The sequence below is a fragment of the Schistocerca piceifrons genome, chromosome 5, assembly GCF_021461385.2.
Source record: "Schistocerca piceifrons isolate TAMUIC-IGC-003096 chromosome 5, iqSchPice1.1, whole genome shotgun sequence".
NCBI classification, from domain to species: Eukaryota; Metazoa; Arthropoda; class Insecta; order Orthoptera; family Acrididae; genus Schistocerca; species Schistocerca piceifrons.
In genome coordinates this window covers 705,928,707-705,952,238 of record NC_060142.1, presented here as the reverse complement: position 1 = coordinate 705,952,238, position 23,532 = coordinate 705,928,707, and the positions used below count along the sequence as shown (strand labels likewise).

The following is a 23,532-nucleotide window of genomic DNA, read 5'->3' as shown; positions in this document are numbered from 1 at the left end:
GGGACCTAAGTTACTGTTTACTGTTTTTGTTTTGTTTTATGTATTACCATAAATTCTGCCCAAAAGCTTGTAAAATTGTCATGTTCCATATCCTGTGATAGTGTCACAACATAGATCACCGGAACAAGAGAGAAATAAATAAATCACCCTTGGCAGTGACTTGTTAATGAGAAAAGTGCCAGTTGGTTTGAAGTGCACATTAAACTGTATGTTCTCATATAATTAGCTGCAGAAATCAGTTCAAAAGTTGGGGGAGGAAAAGAGCATACCATATCCAATGATCCATATCTATTAACAAGGCATAAAAGTAAAACACTGTGGTATTCAAACAAACCTTCAGATTAAAGATGCATTAATTTTACACCTAATCTGTTAATGTACAAGTATTTCTTCTACTCACACTAAAATTAAGTAGCCTACTACCTCATGACTATCAGGTTTCTGTTAGTATTGTAACTTTGGCCAGAAATGAGTTTTTCAAGTGTATCTTACCGTGGCATGCAGCACCGAATTAAGTGTGACAGATTTTCATCAACCCCTATTTAACAATATATACCTACATGTTTTAAATGAACTTTCTTATAATACATGAAAATAATGTTTGATAAAATTTCAGTTCACTATTTGAGAACTTACAGGTGCTGTGGGCTTTTGTTATTGAATCTGGCTAGTGTAATAAGCATTATTCAAGATAGCTAAAACTACATGTCACATTTTACTTCTGTTAGTTGAATTCATCTAGCAAGGAAAACCACCACTTCAACAAGTTGTAAGTTAAATGTCACCTTATGTTTTTTTGTCCCTTCTGACTAAGACTGATAAGGTGGCTATTCAGTAAAGTATAAAGATTGTCAGATCATGGAGGTGAGTGCTGTCTCAGTTCAACCTTGGGTAGTTGTGAGAAGGTTCTGATGGGCAGCCTTCAAGTGCTCTCTCACAGTTAGCTCGGCACTTGCAGGATGCATTGGCATTCCTGTCTCAGTTACACTGTACACAACACTACATTAGAACACTAATATACAGATAGAATTTAACACTCTCACATTTAACTACTTGTAACCCTGTTTAACAAAACACAGATGGAAGGATTTTTAAAGAAAAACAACGAGAGGAATATAATGGGTTCTGCAACTCAGCAGTTTGTGAGAAGTGTCATAGCACTCTCATAGGGAATAAGCCCATCCCCCAATGCAATATCATTTTCTTCCACAGCTCCCCCACATCCCATCCTGGAGTAAGCATTTAAGCTTTTAAAGCCGTAAGGTGAACAATTCTCCATATCATGTCACCAGTAACCTCTCTCCTACATTTGGTTCACAGGAGTTCTCCTGGATACCTTGTGGAACTAGCATTGCCAGAAGAAAGGGCACTACAGAGAACTGACTTAGCCACAGACTTGGGAATTGTTTCCAGAACGAATTTCCTCCATACAGCAGAGTGTCAACTGATTTGAAAATTCCTGGCAGATCTCTGCTTATGTGAAGTTTGGAAAATAAAAGAGAGGTACTGCCAGAAGGAAAGCTGTGAGAGTAGTTAGTGAGCTATGCTTCAATAGCTCAGTCAATAGAGAATTTGCTTATGAAAGACATTTGTTCTGTTTTCGAATCTCAGTCAGCACATTGTTAGTATGTCAGGAAATTTTAAATCAGCATAAATTCTGCTGCAGTGGAAACATTCATTCTGAAAGTTGAAAATTAAGATGGTGGCTCAGATGACAGAATGTTAAAAGTTTCTTAGACAAGTTATACAAATTAAACTTACAACATTTATCCCTCAAAATGTGATCATATGCTAGCCAAGCAGGACTCACATAACTCTGCAGCTTATGCAATAATATGCTTCAAAGTATTCATTGAGAATTGTCGAGCTTTTGATTTTGCTTCTTGTGTCATTAAGTGTTGTCGTGATTGCAATGGCAATCAGTGATGTCTTTGCTTTTGTTCTTAAAAATTAGTAAATACTGCACTAAGGGCTTTATTTTTTTTATTTTTTTTTTTATTTTTTATTTTTACACAGACACAGAACTCAGGTCTCACTTTGATGACTATTGAAACACTGGTGGCTTTGAATCTTTAACTTTTGACTGTGCATTTTCCTAGCAAGAACAAAAAACTTACAAAGCAGGTACATTCGCAGAATATTAACACTACTCTCTTAAAAGGACCAGAACTCCATTATACTTACCACTCATGCCACTGTCAACATTTTAACTTTCTTTTATGTGAATACCATTATCTTTTTATACTCTAACATGTTTTGGGCAAGGTGTACAGTGCGATGGCCTCTGATATCCGTCTTTCGACATGTCCAGAAGGTAAAACATATTGCACAATCAAGGTGAATTGGTGAGTGTTTGCTAAATCTGCCACTGAAAGTAATGAGATATTTGCACTTTTTAATTTCACAAATTATCTCATTACATATATTATCCTCAATAAAAATGATACAATCTTCAAACATACATACCTTTTGGAAATATCTGAAATGTGATCTTCTCCTTTGTTCCCATTAGTGTTTATGAGTTCTGATAAGAAAGTATCAGATTTGATGAGTCTACATCTACATCTACATCCATAGTCCGCAAGCCACCTGACGGTGTGTGGCGGAGGGTACCCTGAGTACCTCTATCGGTTCTCCCTTCTATTCCAGTCTCGTATTGTTCGTGGAAAGAAGCATTGTCGGTATCCTTCTGTGTGGGCTCTAATCTCTCTGATTTTATCCTCATGGTCTTTTCGCGAGATATACGTAGGAGGGAGCAATATACTGCTTGACTCTTCAGTGAAGATATGTTCTCGAAACTTCAACAAAAGCCCGTACCGAGCTACTGAGCGTCTCTCCTGCAGAGTCTTCCACTGGAGTTTATCTATCATCTCCGTAACGCTTTCCCGATTACTAAATGATCCTGTAACGAAGCGCGCTGCTCTCCGTTGGATCTTCTCTATCTCTTCTATCAACCCTATCTAGTATGGATCCCACACTGCTGAGCAGTATTCAAGCAGTGGGCGAACAAGTGTACTGTAACCTACTTCCTTTGTTTTCGGATTGCATTTCCTTAGGATTCTTCCAATGAATCTCAGTCTGGCATCTGCTTTACCGACAATCAACTTTATATGATCATTTCATTTTAAATTACTCCTAATGCGTACTCCCAGACAATTTATGGAATTAACTGCTTCCAGTTGCTGACCTGCTATTTTGTAGCTAAATGATAAGGGATCTATCTTTCTATGTATTCGCAGCACATTACACTTGTCTACATTGAGATTCAATTGCCATTACCTGCACCATGCATCAATTCGCTGCAGATCCTCCTGCATTTCAGTACAATTTTCCATTGTTACAACCTCTCGATACACCACAGCATCATCTGCAAAAAGCCTCAGTGAACTTTCGATGTCATGAGTACTTCAAGAAGTCCAAACAAATCACCATTTTATGGAGAAACAGAAGTGTCACTTCTCTCACATCAAGTAAATCCATGATTTGACAAGAATGTAATATCTTCTACCTTACACTGAAGCATTATTCTTTTCTTTCCACCTCTGTGAAAACTGAAAAACAAAGCACTCACTCTTCAGGTTCAGATTTAACAACACAAACATATTTGCATTGTCTTCTGTAGTCTGTTCGCATTGAACTTGACTAAGATTAATAACTTAAGGGTAGAGGAGACCATTCACCAAATAGCAGAAGCATTAAGTTTGGAATAAATCCTTTGTTGAGCTAGAGTACGAACACACACACACACACACACACACACACACACACACACACACACACATCAGACACATACCTGCACCTCTACATCAGGCAACTGGACACAGAGTGCCAGGATTTAATTTTGATGTTTGGACTAGAGTGAGGTAGGGTTGTGTTGGGCGGGGTGAGGGTACGTAGAGGGAGGGAGAGGTGGGAGACAGGAAAAGAGGTTAGGGGTGGGTAGGTATTGGCTTGGAGGGAGGCAGCAGGTTTGCTAGCTAGGAATGCAGGAGGGATGGGTGGCATTTGCATGAACTAGGCGTGTGATGCACAGCTGTTAGAGCTGGTGCAGTGCAGCATGTGATGAAGGATACTTGGGTTGGGAAGGGGTGGCAGGAAAGAGCAAGGGAAAACTGTTGGGTGACAGGTGTGAGGACACTGGGTTAATGAAGACTGGGGCCAGAAGGGTTATGGGGATGAAGGATATTTTGCGAGGATAACTTCCATCTGAATAGTTTAGAAAAGCTGGTGCAGGAGGGAAGGATCCAGATGGTTCGTGTTGTGAAGCAGCCATTCAACCTGAGCATGTTGTGCTCAGCTGCGTGCTGTGCCACTGGCTGATCAACTTTGTTCTTGGCTGCGGTTTAGCACTGGTCATTCATTCTGGTGGACAAGTGATTGGTTGTCATACCAACAAAAAAAAAAAAAAGCTGTGCATAACAATTAGTATATGATGTGGGTGCTTTCACAGGCTCCATCTCTGATGGTGTAGGATAGAAAGGACTGTAATAATAAAAGCTGGGTGTGTGGATTAGGCAGGCCTTGCACCTGGATCTTCTGCAGGTATCATATAGTAGTGGAAGGGCTTAGGGATGTTGTGTAGGTTGTGTGGGTGACGAAATACCAGTTAAGGAGGAGTGGGAAGAGTGTCTCTCATTTCTGGGCACGATGATAGATAATCAAAACCCTAATGAAAGGTATGGCTCAGTATTTTCTCGTCCAGGGTGATAAGGTGCAGTGGTGGCACTACTTTGTAGCTGATTCTTGGGGCTGGTGGGAGCATTAGGGCTGTGTGAGGTTATAACATCGGAAATCTGTTTGCAGACTGGGTCTGGGGGACAGTGCACATCTGTGCAGGTCTTTTTGAGACCTCCAGCATACTTGGCAAGGGAGTTCTCATCACTGCAAATATGCTGTCCACAGGTAGCTAGGCTGTATGGGAGTGAATTTTTGGTGTGGAAGGGATAACAGCTGTTGAAGTCCAGGTACTGTCAGTTACTGACGGACAGAGGTGTCGATGGTGCCATCAGAGAAGTGGAGGTCACTGTCCAGGAAGTTGTCCAGGTGAAGCCTATCCCTACCTGTCACTGTTGATGCCACCTCCATATATGTCATCAGACGTTCATGTCCATGCCCTTACCACTATTAAACACTGCCTATCCCAACATCCTTGAGACTCCAAACCCACTAACTCATTCCTCAAACACCTTACCAACTACATCCTGCCACACAACTGCTTCTGATTTGAGGAGAAGGTATGTAAGCAGACATGTGGCACATCCACAGGCACTTGCGTGGAACCCTCCTAGGTCAACTTTTTGTGGGCCTTCTTAGCCTCCAAATGACCCAGACCCCTTGTCTGGTTCAGGTTCATTGATGATATCTTTATCATCTGGACTCTGGGCCAAGACACACTATCCTCATTCCTACACAATCTCAACACCTTCTCTTCCCTCTGCTTCACATGGTCCACCACAACCTAGTGTGCAACTTTTCTGAGTGTTGACCTCCACATCCCTCATGGCTACAATCACACCTCTGTCTGTATCAAACCCACTAACCACCAACAGCACCTGCATGCCAACGGCAGTCAACCCTTCTACACCAAGAAATTGGTGGTGTATCTGCAGTGATGAGAACTCACTTGCTCTGTATGCTGAATGTTTTATGAAGGCCTTCGCAGACAATTACTACCCCCCAAACCTAGTCCAAAAACAGATATCCCATACCACATCCTCACACCACACCCTCCCACCAGCCCCAAGAGACAGCTACGATGGATCATCCCCTTTGTCAACCATGTCACCATGGACCAGAAAAATGGAACCATATCCTTTGCCAGTGCTTTGGTTACCTATCATCACACCCAGAAGTGGGGGATATCCAACCCAAGATCCTTCCAAACCCTCTTAAAGTGGTATTTTGTTGCCCTTTCAACCTATTATTCATCCACTGCAAGTTGAAGATTCACGTAGTCGCTGTCGAGAATGGAAGAAGGAGTGCCTTGCCCAGCATTTGGACGGCTGAGGAGAAAGGAGTGGTGAGGGGAAGGCAGCACTGGCTACATGCCACAGACCTGACACTGTTGCCCTTAACAATATGCACAGTAATGCTTTATGTCTAGAGGCAGCTTAATGTTATTATTGCTTCAAGATAATTGAATATCTTTCAACTAGTGCAGATTTTCTCCACTTCTGGTAGCACCAGTAACATCATCAAGTTATTGTGGACAAGCAAGGCATGACATCCTGGTCCATTACTATGCAACTACCACTCCAAACTTCTTGCCACAGCTCTGTCTTCCATTCATCACATGCCTTGGCTGTGCAGCTGTCACCCCTCCGTTTAGCATCTCTAGACAGCTGTCCCCCTCTAAGCTGCTAGCTACCTGCCCCTAACTCATCTTCCTGCCTCCCATCTCTCACTCCTTCTACCCACCCTACCTAACACAATCTCCAACCAACATTGGTCTGGCAGCTAAATTGCAATTCTGGTATTGCGTGTCCAGTATGGCACAAGTGTGTGTGTGTGTGTGTGTGTGTGTGTGTGTGTGTGTGTGTGTGCATGCGTGTGTGTGTGTGGCTAAATTATTTACATTGGACAGAACTTTTTCTACTTTATTTAGATGAATGTTACCTATTTTCCATTTGTTGATACCTTCTTTGACAAAGACCGATCGATATCTGGGTGAGATAGTTTTGTACACAAAGCAAAATAAACTATTTTTGCTTTGTGTATAGTAGAGATAACTCCTTTCCTGGCCAACATTAGGAATTTCATGAGTCTTTGTGAAATAAGGCTTCTGGCAACACCCTGATACATATTTATTTTTGTAGCACCTTATGAAAGTAGAGAAGTCACAATTAAATGTTCTGACTGCTTTAACTTCCTTTTAGTATCCAATACTGTTTTGCATTTTCATCTATTTTTGAAGAATTTAATTGGTTGCAGGAATGTTGTTATTCCTCTTGAGCAAATTAGTTACAATTTTAGAACTGTGATGCCTTTCTCTTCTTCACTGGACCACATGATTTTTTAATTTTTTTTTCTAAATCAGCAGTCCCCTAATTTACACTTGCTTTATTTGCATTAGTACTTTTAGATTTCTAATCTCTCACAATGTTTTTGTGTTTTATGTGCACACCCTAATTAGAATTATCTTTTTGTCCGATAGCTCTTCCAGAGTATCCCCTCTTGGGAGAGCCAAATGAGAGACTATTTTACCTCCAGAATATTTTATTCATGTGTAAGTTCTCATGTCATTTAGCAGATAATTTTATGTACTAGGCAAAGTTAATGATAATGTGATAGTTTCCCATTGACTTCTACATTGCAGCAATGCAACCGTATAAGTCGCCTCGAGCACACTCACAAGTAGCATCACAAATTATCCTACTATATTCCCTGATTTACACAAATTTTCACTACTGGAGGAGCTGCTTCCTTCCTGCAAAATGAAGCTTTTGTCTATACCACAACCAACAGAAAGGGCTGGTGCTTCTGTACTCTGAGTTGTATTGATCTTCTGGTTCTATTCACCTCACATACCATTGCAATCTCCACTGTAATTATGGCAAGAGTCTCCTATGACAGACCAGCTGCAAGGTTCATTGGGACAAAACTTTGGAAGTATCTGTTACTCCTTCGTGACTCTTCCCTTATCATAATTGGTGACAGATGGAGTTTTGCTCGTAAGTGAATTCAGCTTAGCAGTATTATCACTTTATTGTAAACACTTCCTTGCAGCATATGTGGTGTTTCTTTCTGCTCTGGAGATGCTCCCTTCCCCACTGTTGCACAACTACATCACTTTTTCATTCCACCCTCACTTATTTCTTTAAATGTCATCTTTGTGTTTGTGCGGCAATCAAAGAAAAATTATCAGTACCTCACAAAATTTAAAATATTGCTCTGTTTCTGATTACTCAACAGTACGATATCTGTTCAAAAAATTTCGGAACATTCATAATTTTGTGCCAGTGGTGTGTTGGAGCAAAGTGCTGTGGGCATCCGTGCATGTGCCTGTGTTTAGTGTGTAATTGCTGGAAGTTTCACTGTTGTATGAATGTTAGTTATTGTTCAGTACTGTAATGAGTAAAACGTTGGGTTGCACAGTTTGTGAATTTCAAGATGGAGTTAAAGGAGCAATGTGTCTGCATTAAATTTTGCATGAAACTCAAGAAAATCCATACAGAGACATACCAGATGATGCAGAGAGCCTATGGTGATGAGTGCGTGAGCCATGTTCAGTGTTACAAATGGCTCACATGGTTTAAAAATGGCCAGACAGAACTTGAGGATACCCTTGTTCAGGATGCCCTTTGACATCTACTGATGATGCTCATGTCAGGAATGTCAACAAAATTATGCTTGCCAATTGAAGACTGTCTGTCAAAGAGATTGGAGAAGAATGTAACATTTCAGTTGGATCATGTCATGAAGTTCTGATACAGGATCTTGGAATGCATTATGTTGCCACTAAGTTCATGCCACAGCTCATGAGTCAAGACCAGAAAGACCTTCGCCTCACAGTCTAGGAAGAGCTTTTGGATCACGCATATAACAATAAGTGTTCCTTAACAGAATCGTAACTGGTGATGAGATGTGGGTATATGCTTATGATGTTGAGACCAAGGTTCAGTCTTCACATTACATTGGGAAAGGTTCTCCAAGGGCAAAAAAAGCTTGTTAGGCCAGAACAAATGTCAAAGATATGCTAAGAGTTTTCTTTGACTTTGACGGATTAGTTCATCATGAATTCATGCCAAAGAGACAAATTGTTAATTGATGGTACTACTGGGATGTGTTGCAATGTCTACTGGAAAATGTGAGAAGGAAACGGCCTGAAATGTGGTGAAACAATTCACGGATCTTGCATCACGGTAATGCACCTGCACATTTATCCCTGTTGGTGTATGATTATTGCACAAAAAATGAAATCACTATGCTTCCTCGTCCTCCATACTGTCCAGACCTGGCCCCTGCAGATTTTTTTTTTTTTTTATTTCCAAAGTTGAAAACCCCATTGAAAGGACAAAGATTTACAACAATAGATGAGATAGAAGAAAATTCATAGACAGTGCTTAGCACAATCCAGCAAGAAGTGCACCAAGACTGCATCGAAGTGAAAATGGCATTGGGAGTAGTGTATCAATTGTGGAGGAGAGTATTTCAAAGGAGATCATGCACAATAAGTAAAAGGTAAGTGTAGAAAAATTTTGTGGACAAAGCTCTGGAATTTTTTGAACAGACCTCGTATATGTAAATTTCTGAAACTACTTATTTTCTAAAGACATGTTGCTATGATTTTATGCCATATTTCACTATCTGATATAGTTTTTAAGTTTTAAAGCTGTATATTTGTTGAAATGAAATTTGTTTGTTACAAAATAAAATTATGCCGAGTATTTGGCATATATCTGCTGCCTTTCTGATTCAGAGCAGAGTTCGTGCTGTGTGACAGATCCCAGAATCTCCATTCTGGCTTATGGCCAAGGGGAAAGAGAAGAAAGCTGAAGCTTCGATGGAATGGCTGAGAGGCTCATTAGCTCACCATAAAATGAATGAAGAAATGATAGAGGTTCAGCAACATGTGGCATCAGATGATCGTGCAGTCTGCATTCTCTATGAACCACAGAAATTCAATGTGCAGCATGACAATCTTGGTCTTGATTTGAGCCCAGGAGAATCCGTACCCAAAAGTGTTGCAGAGAATAGGTGCAGCAGTGAACGTGGATGTGGTGGGGTGAGTATTCTTTGATCTTATCTTATGATTGGTCTTATTGCTTATTTGTCAGAGGCAGAATCCGTAGCTTAATTGTTTAGCCCTGCAAATACAAATGAGATATTTAACAGAAATAATTGTATGGATGGGAAGGTTTTAACAAATGCTTATTGATGTTTTCATCCAACATAAATTTACATGTATTTAGCATGAGATTACCTTAAATATGAAACATTATAAGAAATCAAAGAAAGGCATTTGTACACATGCAAACTAAATGCATGATTAATAACTGGGGATATAATAGAGTCAGAAGATGGGCCTGCATCAAAGCTAAAGATTTCAAGTAAAAGAGAAGATTAAAAACAGCAAAAATAGTGTAAAAATGTTAACACATGAATAATTGATCCAGAATAAAAAAAAGTGAAGCCTTATATCTGGCACTTTGAGGATGTGTAATGGAATGGAATTGGCCTCTGTCAAAGAGATAATGGTAGACAAAAAGTACTGGTTACTAATCTGAATCACTGAAACTGTGTGACAATACAAGGCAAAACATGTTTTAGTAATAAAATGGATAAATTTCAGTTGCCTCCATATCTGAGTCTATGACTACCAAGTAAATAACTGAGGTCCAGTTCTTAAAAGTTTCTTTCACGAGAGAGATAGATTGGGGTACTCGCACAACTGAGGACCTGTGTAAAAGGGCAAAGGTGACTGTAGGTTTGTAAGCTGATGTCAGAGCAGTAAGTCCACACCTCACGTCATTCAGTGACACCTTTGGCAGTGAAAGAAGAAATGGTCAGCTATCAGCACCACATTGTTCTCAAGATCAGATCATGGAACATATTTTCTGTCCTGTACAGGAATATGCACTCGTGGTCTAGTAGTATAAGTACTCAACATCTAGCGGTAGCTCCTTCGACTAGTAATCAAAGTGGCCTGGGTACCAAGTCCAGGTCCAGCTGCTGCTTAAATTCTGCACAAAAATCATCAGCAGTGCTAGCCGAACACTTCCCATATAAGGAGTCGCCCTTGTTCAAACAATGGCCTCGTCAAGACAAGCAGAGTTTCAGTGCAACCTCTTACTCTTGGGGTGGGAAACTGCCCATAAAAGGTGATTAGTGGCTTGAGGATGCAGAAGACAATGGAAACCACTATATCAAAGACACATAATGTGTATCCACAGGTCATGTGGCCTGTAACTGAAAATATTTCATGATGATCTCTCCATTGGAAAAAGATTCCAGATTGTTAAGGATTTCTGGTCAGACAAATGTAGGGTAATATCAATAGCAAAAGCAAATGGTATAATGAGGGTAGGATCCAGTATGAGTAGGAAGATAGGGCATAGTGTGAGTTACTGTGAACAGTTTAGTGACAGGGCTGTTCTCAACAGAATTTACAGCAATAGTTGAACAGTTGAGATATATTTGCTAATGTCAGAAGCAGAAGATAAAGATATAGAGAAAGTATATGAGGCTGTTGAATGGATAATTCAATATTTAAAGGGAGAAGAAAATTTAATAATCATGGTGAACTGTAATGCTGTAGAAGGGGAAGGAATAGAAATCAGAGTTACAGGGGAATATGTGATTATAGCAAGAATGACAGAGGAGAAAGACTTATTGAGTTCTGAAATAGAGGTTACCTAGTAACAGCAAATACACTGTTCAGAAATGACAAGAGGAAGAGGTATACTTGGAAAAGGTTAGGTAACATCATGGTCAGAAAGAGATTCAGATATCAGATATTGGTTTGCAAGGCCAACCCAGGAGCAGATATAGACTCAGATTATAATTCAGTAATGATGAAAAGTATGTTGACATTTAAGAGAATTTCCCAGAAGAATCTGTGTGGAAAGATGTGGGATACTGTAGAACTGAGGATTGAGGTGTGTTTGATAGTTACTAGGGCTGTAGATACTGCAATAATCAATATCACAATAGTTAATTCAATTGAACAGTAACTTACATCTCTAAAAAGGGCAATCTCAGAAGTTGGACCTACAAATACAGGTACAAGGAAGATAACTGTGAAGAAATCATGGGAGACAGGAGATATTCTTCTGTTGATTGAGGAAAGAAAGAAGTACAAAAATGCTCAGAGAAAGATAGAAACACAGTGACTCAAACCACATACAAATTAAATAAAAAAGTGCAGGGAGGCCAAAGGGCTGTAGGAAAAAAATGTGAAGACACTGAAATGTAAATGGGTGTCTGAAGGACTGAATCAGCATACATACCTTTAGAATTTCTAAAATCACTAAGGAAGTTACTGTGCAAAATCTATCAGACTGGAGACATAGTATCAGACTTCCAGAAAAACATTATCCACAAATAAGGGTTGAATGAAAAGTAATGCCTCCACCTTCATTAATTGGGTTTGGATGGGAATATTTTAATAAATCAAATGCAGAAATAATCCTTAGACTGTGATCTTCAAGTACCAGTATACACTTTTCCACATAATCACCAGCCAATTAGATACATTTCTGCCAATGATGAACAAGTTTTCTGAAGCCATTATGGAAGTAGTCGACACTCTGTTTCCACTACCACAGTCTTACAGTTCTCTCAACATCTTCATCAGAAGCATAATGATGTTCCCTCAGATCATCTTTCATTATTGTAAAGAGATGGAACTCAGATGGTGCTAAATCTGGAATGTATGGTGGATGCCGTATGGTGGTGAGATTCAGTCTCTGAAGTTCTGCTGTGATGGCACGTGAAGTGTGTGGTTTGCCATTGTCATGCTGCAGGAAAACATTTCCCTTTTCCTTTTGGACCCTTGTTAGCTGTTGTTTCAGAGTTTGCAGCATTGTGATGTAATGCTCTGAATTTTTTGTTGTTCCATGATCAAGGAAATCAACATGGATAACACCATCTGTGTATTTATATTTATTTATTTATTTATTTCCTGTTCCGTAGATCTCGTATTGTGAGCACGTCACATGAGATGTGGAACGAGTCAATCATACAAAACAACAAACATACAAAAGATACAAAACAGTCTTCATTAAATATTTGTGATAGTTCTTATTTGATGGAAATTGTGCAGGGTTCTTAATTACAAAACACATCAGCGAATATATGTACTGGGATACAGTGGTTATTATTTGCAGCTTTTTGAAAAGGTTACGGCATGATGTCCTAGGGCATACTCTGCACATAATTCTAATAGCCCTTTTCTGGACCACAAAAATTTTCTTTGCCAAAGCTAAATTTCCCCAGAAGGTTATTCCGTAACACATAATGGAGTGAGAACACCCATAGTATGCAGACTTCATAGTAGTTAAATCTCCAATGGAAGACATAATTCTGATAGTATACAGTGTGTTAACTGTAAGACGGCAGAGTTGTGAGGGGAGTGCGAGGAGAGGAGGAAGCAAGCATTGGCTGGCGAGGGGAGAGGAGCCATTGGGGGGAGGACAAGGCACGCCTACCAGTTGCAGTGCTGGCACAACAAATTGCACGTCATGCTTACACAAAAGCAGACGAAAGGCTTGGAAGTAAAACTCGCTTGTTGTTCGTAAACAAAACTGAAATCGTCATGTACATTAAAATCTATATCTGCAAAACTGGAAGCAGTGTTCGCAGGCTCCGCACAATCTTCCGCACTGAATAAAATTCCGCTATCGTGTTGTGAATGACATGCTGGTTGAAATCATCAATCATTACTTCAATTTCTCCACTTCTTTTCCTAAGTTAAAACAGAGAGAAAGATTTATAAGAATATGCCTTCTGCACTGCATGTATTTTTTTGAATTTGGAAATGTACTGTAATATGAATGTGTTTCAAAATAATACAGTAACAAGTGGTGTTTCCATACAAAGCAATACGGTAGCAAGGAAAAATGAAAATAGGGGGCTCCTTCAAAGTGATCGCGAACAAAATATCTGAAATGGAAACTCACCTTTTCTTGCCAGGTGTTTGTGGTGATATGCTAGGATGATTCTTGGAATATTGTTTGAATATTCCAGTGCTATGTGTCCTGTGTATGTAGCAGCTCTCACTGAAGATTTGTAAATGGGGTGAAGCATTTTTTCTGCTCCCTTTCCCTTTCGCAGCATTCAATCACACGCAATATAATTTTGCGAGCATCGCTACGTAATACTGGTTTCCTTCTAACCGTAGGCCTACCGGTAGGGGTTGTTGGCGACTCCCGAGATGGGCCAGCAACTGCCTCTTCACTCATTTTGATAATGTTTAGCACGACTGCACAATAAAAACACGCAGAACAGTACAGCGCAAAACAATAACAAAGCAGACGACAATGGCTACCTTGTACAACACAGACAGCTACGTAATGTTGGCAGCAGTTGAAACTGCGTGCCTACCGAAGCCTCCCGATGTTTACTGACTACTACTGATTCAGGACTAGGGAGAGGTCTGCCATCTAAAAGTTTACACACTGTACATAGCCAAGCTCAATTTTTTTAGGGTCTGTTGTACATGGAAGGACCAGTTCAGCATAAATTTCTCTCTTAGTTTTGCATGACCGTTTAATACCTTCTGTGATCCAAGGCTTACTTACGGACTTTGGATTTATGTTTTTGACTCATTTCTTTGGAAAAGATTCTTCGAAAAGGGCAGAAAAATAATTTATAAAATGGTTAAATTTGTCATTAGCATTATCAATGTTGTAAATAAAGGACCAGTCCATTAGCTGCAACTTACAGTTGAAGGATTCTTTTGCCTCTTTGTTCATTATTCTTATACATTTCCACTGGGGAGATAGTTTAACAAGAGTGTTAACTCTGTAAAGAGTGATTAATTGACCATCATGGTCTGTGAGACCATTTATAACCTGGTTTACATTAATGTTCTGGTATCTACTTACATTTAAAAATACATTGTCTATCATAGTTTGGGAACCTGGTGTGATTCTAGTGGAAAAATTGATTACTGAATTCAGATTATAAGTGGACATCACATTCTGGAAGTTACTTCTACTGTTATCATCAATCAGACAGTCTACATTAAAATCATGTAAGGCTAGAATATCCTTTGCTTTTGAAAATAAAACTGACAGTACCTGATCCATGAGACTAAAAAACATTTTTATATTTCCTGATGGTGCCCTGTAAACAGCCAGGACTATTAATAAATTAAGATTAGTTTTTATTTCAGTAGCACATGCTTCAAAATGTTGGTCCATATCGTATTTTGTAATGTCAATTACTTTGTAGTCAAAATTTTCCTTAACATATATTGCCACTCCCCCCATTTCTTTATTTACTCTACAGTATTGGGTTGCTAAGTTGTAACTTGGTGAAAAGGGCATGATGCAGTTGCTAGTAACATGGTGCTCAGTGAAGCACAATATCTGGGCATTATTCATACAGTCTTTTTCATTAATGTTGATAAGCAATTGGTCTATTTTGTTAGGGAGGCTTCTCACATTTTGATGAAAAATTGATAACCCTACCTTCTTTATTTTGTGAGTGCTGTTATTTCTTGACTGAGATTCCGGAGGAGTCTGCCTAAAGTCATGTGGTAGTAAACATTTGACACTGTTTAGGGTATTGGCTTTTTCTTCTTCAGGCCTGCACATAAAAAAATCATTGAAACGGGAAGGCAGCACGACATTTCTTCCACTAGACACCATTCTATCTGTTGTAATTGTCTTCTCATTTGTGGTTGCTGGTGATACTATTGGCTGCCTGGGTGATTCTGTCATCGCTGGGACTGATGCTCCTGTTAATGTAGCTTTTGTTGACTTCACCTTTTCAGGTAGACCTACTGCTTCTGTCACTGTTCTCTCTGTTGGCATGTTAGCAGGAGTCGTATTTACAGTACCATTGCTTTTGAAGGGGTAATCAACTGATACTGATAGCTGCTCGGCTGTTTTTGGATACATCATTGGGATGGCTGTATTGTGAAGACTGTTATCTTCTAAACTGAGTCTTTCTAATGTACATACAATTTTTTCACTGAGTAACCTGTAGCCATGGTTTTTCCAGTTGAGGACTGCACCTCGAATTTCTTTTTCTGGGGCTCACATCAACATAATCACCATAAACAGCTTTCATTCTCTGATGAATCTCCTTTGAGGTGACATCTTCTGCTGTCAAGAATTCAATGACTGCACATTGCTTAAATCGCATTGACCGATTGTCGGAGAAGGGTTATATACTTTACACTGTAACAACACAACTGTTCAATGCTACGGCTTCCTGCCAACTGGAGCTCTAGAAAAGAGGCTATGCAACAAGCCAGTACCTGCCCCATACCAATTCTGTCAACTATTAAAGAGTTACGAAGATGGAGGCATTACTTTTCAGTCAACCCTTGTAATTTCGAAGATAGCAGGAGTTGGTAAGTGTGAGAACTTTCACACTACCATCTAGGAGCACATGCTTGCAAGCTGCTGATAAGAATATTGTACAGAAAATGCAAAAGGAAATTGAGGGTCTCTTAGATGATGATCAGTTCAGGTAATGGCACCAGAGAGGCATTTCAGTTTTTAATAGAGGCAGGATTTAAGAAATTCAGAACATGTTCATAGGGTTTGTTGATGTAGAAAAAAGCATTCAACAATGTAAAAAGGTGCAAGATGTAGAAAATTCTGTGAAAAATAGGGGCAAGTGACAGGGAAACCGAATTAATATTCAGGGTGTCCCATTTATCTTGACCATTCCTCTTCATTTCCTCTCCTACAGACCTATTCAGAAATGTATCACAGTGTACCATTCACTGAAACACAATGTTATTAATTACATAACAAAAGATTGACTTTGAACCCAGGATCACAAACCTGTCCACTTGCTGGAGTTTTCAGAAAACAAATGAAAACCAAGTAAAAACATAACACAAAGTTGGCTTCAACTCTCCTGTACTATTGCCCAGGAACATTCAAAGGTGCTCAAAGTGGTCACCCTAGACACTGATACACTGGTGCATTCATTGAATGATTACTGCTTCCAGTGTTGCCTGCTGAAGAGAATTACAAGCAAGCACGATATGTTCCTGCATGTCCTCTGGAGTTGCTGGAATATTGCAATAGACAATGTCTTTAATGCATCCCCAAAGAAAAAAGTCCAGAGGATTTAAATCAGGAGACCTAGCAGGCCAAGTAACTGTGCCTCCTCGACCAATCCATCTGGCAGGATACCTTCGGTTCAGAACACGACCTGCTGCACGCAAGGCATTATGTGCTGGACACTCATCTTGTTGTTACCACATAAGCATTCTGGTTCTTAATGGCGTTCCATCCAGAAGAGGAGGAAGAATTCATCTGAGGAAGTTGGCATATGCTGTGCCGTTTAGACTACCATTGATGAAATAAGGGCCAATAATTGCAGTAGCGTTGACGCTGATGTTCCTCCTGTCTAAGCCACCATTGGCTGTCGCTGGACCAATAATGCATGTTCCATTGTAAATACGTGTCCTTTGTTTGAGAAGGAACATTCATCAGTAAATAGAACATTGGAGAAGAAGTTCAGGTTGGGGAGGAGTTGCCTCTGTGCCCACTGACAGAACTGTACATGATTCTGGAAATCATTCCCATGCATTTCTTGATGTAAGTGTACATGGTAAGGATGGAACAGCTTATGTGTAAGAATACGATGTACACTGGTTTTAGGAAAGTCAATCTCATGTTCAAGCTGTCGTGTGCTCACATGTGGATTCGTAGCAATGGAAGCGAGAACAGTAGCTTCGGCAGCTTTGTCTGTACGGGTGCTAAGACGACTGCATTGTCGTGGGTTGAAACTACCTGTCTCCTGAAGCATCGCATGCAGACAAGAAAACATCCATTGGGAAGGTGGGTTTTTGTCAGGATATCACTCTCTGTACAGTTCTGCTGCCTGTGTAGCATTTCACCCACCTTCAACAATAACAATAAAAGAAATGTTATGTCAATGCTGTAGGGAGGACAGCGTGTACTGTATGCCTACTCTACACAACAGTATTTAAAAGGGCTAAACTACTGTACTAAATGTACCCATACATAAGAAAACAGTATTGCAATTACTGTTCTGCTAACTTACGTTCCCCATGGATGAGCAGCATTTCTACCTTCTCTTCCTTGATGTACATTCTACTCACACAACTCTTCAACTGACGATGGTTGACAGAATGACGGGTTGTGCATGCTACTTATGTTTACATTTGTCCTCTGTCAATGTCAGCATGTGGATGTGTTCCAGTACCCGGAGTGCTGGTACCATCAACATCAGTGTTGTGTTATGTAATTAATAACATTGTGTTTCAGTGAATGGTACACTGTGATACATTTTTGAATAGGTCTTTAGGAGAGGAAATGAAGTACTGATTAAAAAATACAGGGTGCCATTTAAAAAAGTCATACTGCTGTTCATATCTTTGTAAAAAACAAAAAAACAAAGCTGCAATGAAGGCAATCATACTGATTGATGTCCCCCTGACGGCTAAAGAACATTTGCTTGAAACATTTTGTAATTTGCACATGGACAAACAGTTACTTAAGGTGGTCAAGATAAATGGGACACCCAGTATAATCTTTGGAACAGCAAAGAGGGAACAATAAGATTAGAAGATCAGGAACAAAGTGCTTGGATTAAATATGGTATAAGACAGGGCTCCTGTCTTTTTCCTCTATTGTTCAATTTATACATCGAAGAAACAATGATGGAAATGAAAAATAGATTCAAGAGTCAGATTAAAATTCTAATTATCGGGTGTCAGTGATAAGATTCACTAATATCATTGGCATCCTTAATTAAGGTGAAGAATAATCATGGGATCTGTTGAATGAAATAAGCAAATTAACATTTTATTGTGTACAGAATATTTATTTTATTTATTTATTTATTCATCTGTGGAACAATAATATTGATTGAGAGTAAACTGAAAAAAGACAAAAGTAATAAGAGACAACAGAAATGAGAATACTGAGGAACTTAACATCAAAGTTGGTGATCATTAAGTAGATGAAGCCTAGGGCTTCTTCTACTTTGGAAGCAAAATAACACATGATAGACATACCAAGCAGGACATAAAAAGCAGACTAGCATTGGCAAAGGGGGCATTCCTGGCCAAAAAAAGTCTGCTAGTGTCACACATAGCCCTTAATTTGAGGAATTACATAGGAGGGCAGCACTGTATGGGTGTAAATCATGGACTGTGGGAAAACCAGAAAAGGAGAGACTCTTAAGTGTTTGAGATGTAGTACTACAGAGGGGCGTTGAAAATTAAGTGGACTGATAAGAAAATGAATGAGGAGGTCCTGCATAGAATTGGCTAAGAAAGGAACACATTGAAAACACTGACAAGAACACTTTAATTCTCTCTTCATTTAGATTTGAAAACTTTAAAATTCATTTTCAAGTGTTTCACATAATGTTGGTACCTGTGTCCTAGGTGCTTTATATTGACCATTCAGTAACTGAAAACTTATAATTATTTGATTATACTTTTGATTTATGACTTTCCCATTTAGATTCACAATTGCTTTTATCTGCTTATTTACTTAGTAGAATTAACAATTTTTATGTTTCCTTACTTTTGTTCATAATTTACAATTTCTTTTAGGCTGATACAGTTCGTGTGAAATTTGTTGATTGTAAAGAGAAGCAAGTTCAGTCTGACAGCACAAGTCACAAATCACGGAAATGCTTGAAAGGAGAAACTTTGTGTCCACAAATCGTTCTTTCTGGATATTTTTTCTTTACACGATTGTCAGGAGCTTCTAATACTGCAATTTATTTCAGAAGTTTTATCCATGCATTTGGGCTGCAATTCAACATACAGTGGGTGCTGGTATGTACACAAATATTTCAGTACATAGTTATTTAGCTTGTTAGTTACTTAGATGTTCCATTGATCATTTTGAATGACAGATTGTAATGATGTAGGACAAGTCATTTTACAGTCACATGGCAAATTATTTCGTACATATGGTTACATCCTGAACATTTGTAAGTTATTTAATTTTTTATTACAAGAAGAAAAAAAATATTTAAAATGTGAGTTAGTAATTCCTACCCACCAAAGTGGTAGAAACTGACCTCGGGGAAGATCAGTTTGGATTTTGTAGAAATGTTTGAACACGGGAGGCAATACTGACACCATGACTTATCTTAGAAGATAGGTTAAGGAAAGGCAAACCTATGTTTCTAGCATTTGTAGACTTAGAGAAAGCTTTTGACAATGTTGATTGGAACACTCTCTTTCAAGTTCTGAAGGTAGCAGTGGTAAAATACACTAAGTGAAAGGCTATTTACAATTTACGTAAACCAGATGGCAGTTATAAGAGTCGAGGGACATGAAGGGGAAGCAGTAGTAAGAGAAGGGAGTGAGACAGGGATGTAGCCTATCGCTGACGTTATTCCATCTGTATATTGAGCAAGCAGTTAAGGAAACAAAAGAAAAATTTGGAATAGGAATTAAAATCCACGGAGAAGAAATATAAACTTTGAGGTTTGCCAATGACATTGTAATTCTGTCAGAGACAGCAAAGGACATGGAAGAGCAGTTGAATGGTATGGACAGTGTCTTTAAAAGAGGATATAAGATGAATATCAACAAAAGTAAAATGAAGATAATGGAATGTAATCGAATGAAATCAGGTGATGCTGAGGGAATTGGATTAGGAAATGAGACACTTAAAGTAGTAGATGAGTTTTGCTATTTGGGAAGCAACATAACTGATGATGGTCACCCCCCCCACCTGTCCCCCCCCCCCCTTCCCCTCCCCCCCCCCCCCCAATACACACACACACACACATACGCACATGCAACTCACAAACACGACTGCATGAGAGTCTTGTAGTATTGTAATTATGTACATCATTGTTCCTTTTGAATTTTAGTGGATTATTGACTTCAAACTTCATGAGGGAAAATTAAACAATTGAAGATCCTGGATGGAATGTAACAGTGTTATGTTAGGATAACTGCTACCCATTATATAGTGGAGAGGCTGTGTCGCAGATAGGCACAACAAAAAGAGAGTCAGAAAGTGAGCTTTTGACCAACAAAGCCTTTGTCAAAATTAACACACACACACACACACACACACACACACACACACACACACACACACACACACCACTTGCACACTCATTACCAAGTGTCAGTTGCATTTGTGTGTGTGTGTGTATTAATTTTGACAAAGGCTTTGTTGGCCAAAAGCTCACTTTCTGATAGTCTTTTTGAGTAAATTTCATGAGGGAATAAATATACTGTGAAGCAGTAGTCAGAATGACCAACTTCTTAAACACTTTATTACTTCTATGAAGATCGACAACTGTATAAGAATGTGATTGTGACTTTGTATCTTCTGAACTAATGATACAATATCCAGCATCCTACAGCTTATGTAAATATTGGTTCTGAGCTATAGGCACCAACAATTTCTGGAAATGCTATTATGAATACTACATTTATATTTATGAAATGGTTTAATTTAGTTTGAGATCAAGACTAAAATTCATATGTGTGCATCAGCGGAAAGCACATTTGAAATGGAGGAAAGGACTACAATAATTTAAAAAGCACCATATTCTTCTGTTACACAAATTAATAATAATGTATGAGCATTAAGTTCATATACAGCAAATGCACTTTTCTTCAGTAGCATTTTGACTAGCTCTGTCTGTCCTTGTCATGGTAAGGACATAATCGGGCTTCTTTTTTTTTTTTTTTTTTTTTTTAAGAAAGGAAAAGATGTCTTCTGATGTTGCTTTGGAAGGTATAAGTTGGTGTTATTGGTCTCTGTGCTTCCAGTGAAAGTGTAATGCCATAACATTAACCTTTCAAAATCTCTGAATAATAACAGCTACTTTGCTGCTGTTTATGAGATATTTAAGTTACGTTACTTTAATGATGGTCTGCTTCATAAAACCAGTTCATAAAAATTCTCAAATCCAAGCGCAGGCTCCATTTCCAGTAACTGCTATCATCAACTGAATACTGAATCCTAACATACTTTCCTTCCTTTTGCTGCCCTTTAAACTGTTTTACATTTTTGTTTATGTAATAAACATGTCAGTTACTAATTAAAAGCTAATAATAGTGAAATTTTCATTCCTTTGTTCCTTGTTGTCCAAATAAATTTTGTTGAACACTGTTTTTTCACAATATCTGCAATTGGGATGTACCTTTTCTGTCTTTAAATGATGACTAGTTTCATTTGCTTGTTAATTTAATTAATGTGATATAGCATATACTAAGTATGACACATTTTTCAACAGGTGTATGCCTCACTTCTAGGGTTCATTAGCATTAGCATCTTCACAGTGCTGTTGAAAAAGTTTGGAAAACGAGAACTGGCACTCACATCAATTGTGGTCTGCTGTATCTGTAACATAGCACTTGGCACATGTGTAAATGTGTTTGAGAATAATTATGCAGGAGTTAGGTACAGAATGGACTGTAATTCGGTGACTTTTGCTGACACAAAAAGTGGTTCACTTGGCATATCATACACAGTAGATGAGCCGAATGCTACAGATGCTAATAATGATCATGTGGGTGAAACAGGATATTTCAAAGAAAATGGAACAAGATTCACCATATTGAAGTCAAATGGAACAGACATCTGCAGTTCAGCAGTGACAGTTGATAATGTTCTACAGCTGCCTGTCACTGGAATAGCTCTAGTAGCTTTTACATTGTTGCTGTTCTCGAGATACATTGGAGTTTATGAAATTCCTTGGATCTATGGAGCCGAGCTATTTCCTGTCAGGTAAGTCTGTTTAATACATTGCTCATAATTTGGAACTGAAACAACTTTTATGTTACTTTGCACTGTAAATCTGGTTCAAAGAGTTTGTCTGTACAGATGTGACTGAGATTTGATAAAGAATATACATTTGTACGTTAATGCAGTTCTCTTTCACTAGACAAGCAGCTACAGAATGGAGGCAAAATGAGTTGTTGACTTTTGACTGCTAAGGATGGGGAGGGGAGGATAAGAATATGAACAATGTGAAGGTAAAATTCGGAAGCATTAGGCTAGTGAGCTGTGCCATAGGGTATAAGACATATGATGGGTTCATTTGCTTTCAGATATCTGTATCTTGTTAATATGAAATTTGAAAGCCACATAAAATTGTTTTAACTGATCCTATAAGTTACAGAAACTACTGAAAAATGAACAGTTGTGAAAATTATTGCAGTTATTGGTTGCAGATTGTAGTCTAGGGACTATTTCTGTAATTAACACAACCTTTTTACTAAAACAGATAACCTAAACAACTCCAGGAATATATTCTTATCATGGAAAGACATCACCGTTTAATAGCGTATACTGGTGGTCATCAGATCGCATAATTCCTGATGGCCTGTTAATAGTTGCACCAAAATCAAAGTTATAAAATGGCTTTCCTTCTAATTTATTAGATTAAATTAAACATTGAAAAATCCAAGATGGAATAATGACAGTATTATGAAAAGGATGGACTGCTACTCACCATACAGAGGAGATGGTGAGTTTTGGACACACACACACACACACACACACACACACACACACACATGCACAGAGAAGGAGAGAGAGAGAGAGCGAGAGAGAGAGAGTAAAAACACTGCTATACATTCGAGCTTTAGGCCAGAAGGCCCTGTTCTAAAGTAGAAGACACACAGTAAATATTGTGTGCAGTCTGCCCACAGCACCAGGGACAGTGGTCGTGTTGACCGTGTGCCCGTCGTGTGTGTGTGTGTGTGTGTTTGTGTTTTCTACTTTAGAATGAGGCCTTTAGGCTGAAAGCTCAAATGTATAGCCATCTTTTTGTTGTACCTGATTGCAACTCAAAGCCTTCTTTATACAGTGAGTAGCAATCTGTCTTTTTTGTAATTTACTACGTTGACTCTTTTGTTCACATCAGCACAAATAGTGTTTT

The 23,532-nt window shown here is 38.8% G+C and overlaps 1 protein-coding gene across 1 annotated transcript in view; it reads left to right on the top strand.

The window, feature by feature from the left end:
- The window catches only part of LOC124798515 (facilitated trehalose transporter Tret1-like), a 52,763-nt gene that overhangs the window by 17,881 nt on the left and 11,350 nt on the right, over positions 1-23,532 (top strand). Inside the window, exons 3-5 of the mRNA XM_047261958.1 lie at positions 9,443-9,724; positions 19,220-19,447; positions 21,883-22,376. Of these exons, the coding sequence (XP_047117914.1) occupies positions 9,443-9,724; positions 19,220-19,447; positions 21,883-22,376 (1,004 nt within the window). The remainder of the gene's footprint in view (positions 1-9,442; positions 9,725-19,219; positions 19,448-21,882; positions 22,377-23,532) is intronic.